Source organism: Nanorana parkeri, unplaced genomic scaffold (genome assembly GCF_000935625.1).
Source record: "Nanorana parkeri isolate BGI_ZX_2015 unplaced genomic scaffold, ASM93562v1 scaffold17, whole genome shotgun sequence".
In the NCBI taxonomy this organism is placed as follows: Eukaryota; Metazoa; Chordata; class Amphibia; order Anura; family Dicroglossidae; genus Nanorana; species Nanorana parkeri.
In genome coordinates, this window is record NW_017306285.1 from 1,267,814 (window position 1) to 1,278,329 (window position 10,516).

At 44.5% G+C, this 10,516-nt stretch overlaps 1 protein-coding gene across 1 annotated transcript in view; it reads left to right on the forward strand.

Annotated features, from left to right (window-relative positions):
* The window catches only part of OSBPL2 (oxysterol binding protein like 2), a 31,457-nt gene extending 30,976 nt beyond the window's left edge, over window positions 1-481 (forward strand). The window contains exon 13 of the mRNA XM_018559759.1: window positions 119-481. Within this exon, the coding sequence (XP_018415261.1) occupies window positions 119-221 (103 nt within the window). The 3' untranslated portion in view covers window positions 222-481. The remainder of the gene's footprint in view (window positions 1-118) is intronic.
* Window positions 482-10,516: the final 10,035 nt, after the last annotated feature.

Genomic DNA, 10,516 nt, shown 5'->3' on the forward strand with positions numbered 1-10,516 from the left:
TCAAGGTGGATTAATTTATATGCAGCCACACACCATCTGTCATTGTCTCCTCTATGTTGATGTCTGCCTTTTGTCTTTTATACATCTGCACCTATAACCTGCATCCTCTCTCTTCCAGGTGGTTTACGCAGGGGACTAATGCGCACACTAAGACTTCGGACTGGCTCTACACAGGAGGATACTTTGATAGAAACTTTACAGACTGTCCTGACATTTATTGACGCCCCCCTTTCTCTTCCTTCTTCCCTCCACTCTCCTTCCTTGGACTCCTCATATCTGACCTAGACGCCATGTCGCCATTTGCACCGGAGCTGCGGCTCGCTAACTGTGTCTGTGGGGAGCGGGTGTACATTTAGATATATTTATAGATGTATATGCACCTCCTCCTTTATGTTTTTTTTTCTTTTCGAAACATTTTAGGAAACGTTATTGTTCAGCAATCAGGGAATTAAAGATATATTACTATTTTTGGTTGCCAAAACAAAAAATAAAATGAAAGCATGGGTTTGTATAAGCAAGCGTACATATCTGTGTATAGGGTGCACAGTAGCCAGCAGTGCAAGTACCTTTAACCATTTCCACACAGTCCTTTTTTTATGTTATTCTGAATTTTAGGACTTTTTGTGAGTACCTGTCTGTCACCCTGACCTTTGTTGAATGGCAGGTTCAGCGGTCAGGGTGCATCCTTGTGCATCATAACTAACTTACCAAAACTGATATTTTAATTTTAAATGGATGAAGAACCTTGACGTGGCCATTGTCTTCTATCACACCTTTTATTCTAGAGGAGAGGTCTCAGCACTTGGGTTCTCGGCTCCGCCCACTGCCACAATCATTTCATGAGGGTCTCACTCCAATTATATCCTCCAATTATTTTGCTTTACATAGAATGCAGCTGCACAAGGGAGTCACCATGGCCCTGCTGGGATGCACACCTGGAAACTCCAAAAGAGAAATTGCATTGCTGGAATTTAGAGAAATATGACGGGGGAGTACAGTTCTTCCACCCACTACTGTCAACCTATAATTGAAATATCAGTTTTGAGTGACCTTTGGCATCACCTTTGCCAAGTAAGGGGCTTTGCTGTACAAGTGGATTTTTAGTTGTGCTATTACAAATTCTGAAAAGATACCTGTACAGAGAGACCGAGGTTGCTGTTACTAACCTCTCCTTCTAAAAATGCAAACAGCCGGACTACTATCCTAATTCAATGGCCTCTAAATGGGAACAGGCATACCGACCTGGTGTTCAGACATCACCGGCTGCAATACCTGTTCTGGGCACCTTAAAGCTTAACTCCAGACTACATACATTTGAGCTATTCCGACTTTCAAAAATATTTTAACATTATTTGGTCAGTAATAGACTACTGCCACACTGCTTGGCCAGAACAGTTACACTAATGTTTCAGCTTTGCCTGCCCATGCTATTGTGAAAGACCCTCTCTACACTGCTTAGGTCCTCCCGGGACTCTCCTCTTCTGTAGGCTGCAAAAATGCCTCCCCTAGTGCCTGTAATATTTTTGATTGCCAGAGCTTGCAATGCAATAGTACTCAATTGATTAACAGTGAAGATCCTCCCAGTGTGAATCCTGCTGTGCAGGGCGTTGTATGAGGATAGTATGAGTTAAATTTTAGCCCATTATAGTAACTTTAGATACATTATTTTGAATATGTATATATAATATGCCTGGAGTTCTGCATTAATGCCTGGGTAACCTGCATGAAATAAGGAAGGAGTGAGACAATGAAACTTTGGGTTTTGCATAGAGTAGGGGAGGGTTGGAAACCCTCTCAGGTTCTTATTGATGTCAGTGCTTCACAGTTGTCACTAGAATAAGGCATAAGGGCACCTAATAGGGACGCCTGTTCTGATGATATCTGTTTTAAGTTGGGGTTTTCCCATTACTTTGGGGAGATGTATTTTCACTTCAGGACAGGAACTGATGAGAAATCTCTCCAAAGGGGAACCAGCAGTTAGATGGGTACTAACCCTTCCCCATCATATGTTGGAGATAACCCTCATATGAACCATGGATCAAAATGTACTTCCTTCTCTGTCTTAGGGATGGACAAATCTTTGGACTCAAGCAAACAGTGGGCCAAAAACAAATGACCCTGTGGCCCTGTTTCTGTATTTGTCTTATTTTTTCAAAGAAAAGCACAAGTTCCCTGACTCCTGTAACAGGCCTGCTGTCCCTGGCTGCTGAATTGTCATTTGTCCATCCTTAACCTCTAGACCTTTGTTTGTACGGTTTTTAGTGTACTACATTTAATGACTGATCAAAGATGATTTGGGCTTCGCAATAGAGATACCGAACGCTGCTTGCAACTCCGATACCTAATCGTTTGACGGTTTACTCTATGGACATTTAATGAGACGGGCTCAGGCACTTTTTGAATCATGGCAAGTGATCTGATGCAAGATTCGGTGAACCCCAACAGCCGTTCCAATCGACCGTTGAGCCTAAGGCAAAAGTAAAACCGGCTTACAATATGGTACCCATGTATGTATTCCCAAACAGATCTTCTATAGAACCGGTCCTCTTACCAGGTCCCCAATATGTTCACAGCACTCCTGTCAGACCGCTAGCTGGTATTTATTTTTGTTTACACAGCATACACTAGTGATAACCTCATGAGTACCTCTAAGTTTGCGATTGATAATGGGGATGCAGTACTGACACAAGGCCAGCAGGATGCGCTGCTTATATTGGCGGTCTACTCTATGGCTTTATCGCTAATAATCCCATGTAGTATAGACATCACCACCTGCTGGCTGAGAGAAGTTACTGCAGCTATGTTTGATTTCCAAAGCCAATGAATGCTTATTTTGTATAAAGCTGTCATGAAAATAGATGTTTCTTCGTATAAATCTATCTGCAATCTTGAATGTGTGTTGTGATGGAGTGGATATGGCTTTTTTTTACCACTGATATGATAGAGCTGGGTTAGACAACCTCGGCAAAAAATACCATCATGTCTCTGCCTCTAGGAGTCGTGCCTGTCAGTCTTGCAGTGCCTCATGGAACTTGTAGTACTACAATAGCTGGAGTGCCGAGGTTGCCTACCCATGTGATAGAGGATTGTTTTTACTACCTTGTATTTAGGATTTATTGTTGATTATTGTTCCCTGTTTTAGCACAGGCAGCCCACTGGGGATTACAGTCTAATGTTCCAGACACAGTAAGGTCAGTTAGGTTGAAAGGCGGTTAACCTAACTCTGTTTTTTTGAGTTTGTGAAGGAAACTATAGAACCACAGTAACACAGCGACGATACAAACTTCATACAGATAAAATTCCCACAGGGGTATAAGAATATGACTGCAGTTGTACAAGGTAAGAGTAGCAGCCACCATACATTACACTGACATTTGCTGAGGCTTTGTTGGCAAGGGGTGTCTCAGGCTAATTCAGCCCCTCCCCTGTCCCTGCCCTCGGCAGGTCAGTGCAGACTTTCCTTTGCCCCCTTTTTTTCTGGTGGGTAATTTCAAGGTATTCCCAGTGCAGCTGTCCAGTCCTCCTGGCCTCGTTCAGCTTTGTACCAGATAGCCAAGTCAACTAATCTGACACCTCCCAATGTGAATAGGCAGTGGCTTATTTGGAGGGTCTGTCTGATTGCCATACCCGTTGCCCTATCATGGAAGGTACACCCAGCAATCTGCTGTATACTGCTTGCCACTGTGACCTCCTAACCCTTCACAATAGGGGATATAGTCAGTCCAAAACTCCACTCACACTTCCCCATCACAGATTGGTACAAGTGTGCAAAATGGAGCCATCAGCCTCCCTCCCCCCCAAAACTGAGACATTTAAGATGTATTAACCCTATATCTGTCATATTACTTCTGCCAAATCTCTGCATGACTGCACACCTTTGCCTAGGTAGAACCTATATCATTTTTTTGGGTGACACATATACAAATTCTCCATATCTCTATAATCTTTTTTTTTTTTTTTTTTAATGAATACCAAATACCTGTGAACCTGACTCGTGTACTGCATTACGTGTTTGCATATGTGTATATAATGTGTGTATGTATATAATCTATATACACTACTAAATCAGCCATATTTTTGTAGCTATGTTCGAGAAGCAGATAAGTGGCTGCTAGCCCGCCGATGAGGTATAACCTTTTTTTTTTCTTTTTTTTTCAGCATTTGTATTTTTCGTTCATTTGATTAAAACAAACGTCTTTGTGAGCGCTGTATTGTGGGAGCTTATTTGTTGTGGTTTAAGGAACGATGACACGCAGTAATCCATAGATTATAAGAGAATAATTCACACTGCTTTAGGCTACTGCAGGCCAATTCGATAAAGCCCGCTGCTTTCAAAGACGAGGCATGGGACTGTAAAATAAAGTCCGATCTGCTTTGAAGCCCGATATATTCCTTGCAGATTAAAAGGAAACTGTCAGCAGCGAGATATGAAAACTGTTTTCGCTGATATATTTTGTCTAGGTGCTTGTTTCCCATCTGCCATCATTCAGCCTGTCGATGTCTCAGAGCAAGCATGCACATGTGTGCTCCAGGTTAATGACTAGCTAAATAGTGGCACAATGAATGACAGCCCTGTAGCATGCGCCTCGAAAACAGGCCAGCCAATGCACCTGCCATATTTTTGACATGACAAGACTCCCTTTAAGGACGCAAAGCACAGATAATTGGGTTGTGCATTACTTTAAACCTCTGTGATGCTGAATGTTCATACATGAATTCAATGTGATGGTAACATAAGCATTACTACATACTCTGCTGCCTGCATTGTAGTGTCAAAAAAGAAGTTCTTAAAACAAATCTCTGCTTTTCCAGTACAAGGCAAAGCGACAGGTTCACTTTAAGGCAGACCCCCACCTGCAGCACATACCCCTGTGACTCCATTTAGATAAATACCTGGTGCTTCCAATTAAGGGGATCATGTGTCCCCCTCCCTCTCATGTTTCTGCACTGGTGCTTGGTAATTGGCCATGCAGGAGCTGTCACATGAGGGACACACCTTGGAGCTTACACTCGGTCGCGTCCCCCCCCCTTTGCACCTGATGGGCAACTGGAGCAGTTCGGTAGCAAAGGGAAGGCATGTATGTGCAGCAGGAAGGGTGCCATTAAGTGATCCTATTGCCTTGCACTGCATAAGCAAAGCACAGGTTCACTTTAAGGGCCCATTCACACAGGCAAACCTCTAACGACTAAGTGTATTGCTGACCTCTCCTCCTTAAAATGCTAGATCCCTGGCTGTCATGCCAATCTAATGGCTGCAGTACTTTTTAAGTCACTGACCTGGAACTAGCATGCAAATCAGTAACTCTGACTTTAATTGTCTGTCTTCCTGTTCAATGAGTAGCCAGGCAGCTAATGTTTTTAGAAGGAGGTCAGCAGTGGCAGCCTCCTTATTTTTTTTAAGTAAGGGGGTCTATTTGCAGATCTATTTGCCCTACAAATGTTTCTGAACATTAATTCTAAAAACATTAGCTGCCTGGCTACTCATTGAACAGGAAGACAGACAATTGAAGTCAGAGTTACTGATTTGCATGCTAGTTCCAGTTGTATGACACAATTGGGTCTTGTAGGTCTTGTACCACCCCCTGCCTGTGATTGGACAGTGAAGGAGAAGCAACAAACTGACTAGCTCCTCTCTCTGTCACTCTGCTCTCTTCCCCTATTATAATATATTTCTTGTTAGCACTGCAGAGAAGCTGATTGGCTCCTTGTGCAGCTTCTCCCTCTTCCAGCCTGAGCTCTGCCTTTCATCCATTCAGATTCAGACTACATACACTAGTTGCTTTTAGGAATACACTTAATAACTTTTTAAAAAGTATATACCTGCATATGAATGGAGTCTTTTTATCTGCTTTAAATCACATGTATAGCTGCGTGTATTTGTAAGTGTGTATTGGGCCCATAAGCACCTTGGGAGAACAACAGTTCCAATACAGCTGCGATGGGCTGCACATGTCAATAACCATTCAATAAGAGCGTTCAGTTGAATTTCCCTCCAACAAAGGTGCAGCCATATTGTCATCTGCAAACGTCTCATTATTTATAAAAGGTTGGGCTTTTTGACTTGCAGTAGCGCAGTTTTGGCAATAAATATGAATATATATTATATTTATAATTATTTTCGATAAAATGTTAATTCTTTTTAAAAAATGGAAACTTTTGTGTACATAAGTCAATGGATCTCGCAATGTCTGTATTTTAATGTCCATCTTAATGTAGCTTGTGTCATTTTTGTGTGGACAATTTGGTGTATACACTTGTATAAACGACAACTGTGCAACAAAGCAATATTTAAATTATATTAAGCCAATTAATTTAAATACAGAAGGTTTTTTTTTTAATATATAGTAACTGAGAGGGGGTGGGGGTTGTGAAATTGATATATTCACTAACTTTAGGGTCAACGCAGGGTTTATTAAAGATAGTTGTGACAACAATGTATCTCGCTTGTCTGGTGTCCGTCCATTTTCTAATGCTTTTCTCTTGTTCTGCTTAGCTGTCCGTGTGAACGTGCCTGCAGAGTGCATGATGCCAGGGCCTGCTGTCATAGCCAGAGGATGTAGAATTCACAGGGTACACTTCTAACTTTCAGCGGGTATCACTGCATTTACTGCTACAGATTGAATGCCGACTTCTATTCCATTCACATTCATGAAGGGATGGATCAGTGAAGAGTAACAGAGGAGCTGTTACTCTTCACTGTTTACTGGGGAAAATGCTGCTCACCAAATAAAAAGCCTAGGCATTTAGTCATTTCAAGTCTGCTGAAGAGACAGGTCAACTGGATAATCATAAAACAGAAATTATGTGTGCAAAGGCCTAGGGCAGGGGGTTTCCTAGTCCTGAACTAGGGGTTTTGGCTTTGGTGTCAGTGGATGGGATGTGTAGTTTCACCACAGCTGGAGTGCTGAGGTTGCCTAGCCCTGGACTAGGGAAGGTTTTGGCTTTGTAAGCAGCACCAGAGGGAGGCGGGCGCAGCATTTATCCCAGGAAAGTGAAGTCAGCCCTTCTGCTAGGGCTGACTTCTGTCCAAGAGTAATACCTGTAGCTGTCAGTCTTGCATTGCCTCATGGGATGTGTATTTAAACCATACCTGGGATGCCCCGGTGTAAGGTTTTGGTTATGTAAGCAGCCCCGGGCAGAGGCGGAAGCAGTATTTACTCTGGGAAAGTTAAATCAGCCCTTTTAATACTCTGCATTTTTAAAACCCAGCAAGAGTGTTGACATCGTTTTAAAGGGAATTGTTGCCTTGTCCGTGCAGAGTGGGTTCATGTTAGTATCAGCACCCTGCAGCTGCTTTATTTATCTTCCCTTCACTCTTCCACTGCTCTGTTTTCATAGAGAAGATGCCCCATTTAAGCTCCAGGTCTTGACTTCACATGCTCCCCCTTGTACACAAGTAGTGGCTATGTCACCTTGTTTTTCTAGAGGAGCGGCTCTACTAGCTACCAAAAGGGCAGATTAAATCTGAACTCTCATCTCAAATATTCCTAAGTAGCCACACATCATCACTGTGCTGCACATAGCCTGTGCAGAGAGCAGAGCTGTGGGAGGGACCCAGCAGGCTCCACCTACTGCAGACTGCCTTCAGAGAGGGGGTGGAGACAAGACCAGTCACCCCGCACAACCAGAGAAGGCAGTAGTGACTGGTCTTTATTACAGGAGGGGACGGAGACAAGACCAGTCACCCCGCACAACCAGAGAAGGCAGTAGTGACCGGTCTTTATTACAGGAGGGGACGGAGACAAGACCAGTCACCCCGCACAACCAGAGAAGGCAGTAGTGACCGGTCTTTATTACAGGAGGGGACGGAGACAAGACCAGTCACACCGCACAACCAGAGAAGTCAGTAGTGACCCGTCTTTATTACATGAGGGGACAGAGACAAGACCAGTCACCCCGCACAACCAGAGAAGGCAGTAGTGACCGGTCTTTATTACAGGAGGGGACGGAGACAAGAAAAAGGACACCACCATTCAAGTCAGAATACACATGGCTCTTGTATTTAGGCGAATCATGGATTCACTTTAAGTAATCATTTGAGTATAGGTCCAGTTTAAAGGGTCATCCTACCTAAAGTGGATATCACAGGTTTGGGTAGATGTTAATGCGTCTAAAGTTCCCCCAGTAGATTCCCATGTCCCTCATTTTATAAGGCAGTGAAGTCTCCTAGGATTCTAGTTTACGTGGGCCAGGGCATCCTAAATTCCTTCACGAAACACAGGATCATGGGTCCCTACACACTCCTGCACTCGAGGCACGCTTTCCTGCACTTTTCAACCGCTCCTTAATGCTGTAGAGGGTTTGTTCCACTCGTCCAGATCTCATAACTGAGCTGTAATGTGTATTCTATTCTTTAAAAATAATGAACACTGCTAGAAAAGATGGTTTCGAAATTGGTTGATAATAAAATGAAAACTCACCCTGCGGTTTTCATCTTCTTGATGCTGAGCGCAGTATAAAAAGAAGTCAGCCAGCAGGAGCCAGAATGGAAACTGTTGTTTTAGAATGAAATGGAAGTGTAAAGGGAAGAAAACATTCTTATTATTATTATGAGCACAAAGGGATAAATAGAAGATGATCTGCATCAACCAAATGACCAATCACAGCTCACCCCTATGTAAGGCCTCTATCACACGGACATTCTGTGATCCATGATTAGATTAATTAAAGACAGACTGCAATGTATTTCTAATGGCAGGGTCATTGGAACTGAATGCAATACATCTGCGCCAGGTCTGCCATGGGGCACTATTCCTCCCACTGATACCAATGATGGGGCACTATTCCTCCCACGAATACCAATGATGGAGCACTATTCCTCCCACTAATACCAATGATGGGGCACTATTCCTCCCACGGATACCAATGATGGGACCCTATTCCTCCCACTGAGACCAGTGATGGGGCACTATTCCTCCCACGGATACCAATGATGGGACCCTATTCCTCCCACTGAGACCAGTGATGGGGCACTATTCCTCCCACGGATACCAATGATGGGACCCTATTCCTCCCACTGAGACCAGTGATGGGGCACTATTCCTCCCACGGATACCAATGATGGGACCCTATTCCTCCCACTGAGACCAGTGATGGGGCACTATTCCTCCCACGGATACCAATGATGGGACCCTATTCCTCCCACTGAGACCAGTGATGGGGCACTATTCCTCCCACGGATACCAATGATGGGACCCTATTCCTCCCACTGAGACCAGTGATGGGGCACTATTCCTCCCACGGATACCAATGATGGGACCCTATTCCTCCCACTGAGACCAGTGATGGGGCACTATTCCTCCCACGGATACCAATGATGGGACCCTATTCCTCCCACTGAGACCAGTGATGGGGCACTATTCCTCCCACGGATACCAATGATGGGACCCTATTCCTCCCACTGAGACCAGTGATGGGGCACTATTCCTCCCACGGATACCAATGATGGGACCCTATTCCTCCCACTGAGACCAGTGATGGGGCACTATTCCTCCCACGGATACCAATGATGGGACCCTATTCCTCCCACTGAGACCAGTGATGGGGCACTATTCCTCCCACGGATACCAATGATGGGACCCTATTCCTCCCACTGAGACCAGTGATGGGGCACTATTCCTCCCACGGATACCAATGATGGGACCCTATTCCTCCCACTGATACCAATGATGGAGCACTATTCCTCCCAATGATGGAGCACTATTCCTCCCACTGAGACCAAGGATGGGGCACTATTCCTCCCACTGACACCAATGATGGAGCACTATTCCTCCCACTGAGACCAGTGATGGGGCACTATTCCTCCCACTGACACCAATGATGGAGCACTATTCCTCCCACTGAGACCAGTGATGGGGCACTATTCCTCCCACTGACACCAATGATGGAGCACTATTCCTCCCACTGAGACCAGTGATGGGGCACTATTCCTCCCACTGACACCAATGATGGAGCACTATTCCTCCCACTGAGACCAGTGATGGGGCACTATTCCTCCCACTGACACCAATGATGGAGCACTATTCCTCCCACTGAGACCAGTGATGGGGCACTATTCCTCCCACTGACACCAATGATGGAGCACTATTCCTCCCACTGAGACCAGTGATGGGGCACTATTCCTCCCACTGACACCAATGATGGGGCACTATTCCTCCCACTAATACCAATGATGGGGCACTATTCCTCACACTAATACCAATGTTGGGGCACTATTCCTCCCACTGACACCAATGATGGGGCATTATTCCTCATTCCACTGACAACAGGCACTAGGTCATTTTTTACTTCCATTGCCCACAGTCTGGCTCTCTTACAGTCTTCAGACAGTGACCAGGCCCTTTGTTCAGCAAGTTTTCTGGACCCCTGACCTAGGCCTTTCCCGTTGAGGTCATGTTCCCAAATGCCCGTTGCAGCATGTAGCACATGACAAATATTATTTCTTTCACAGCTGAAAGCATTACTTGGTTATCAATCAACTTAAATAGGATACTGTAATAAGGTCAACCATATATTA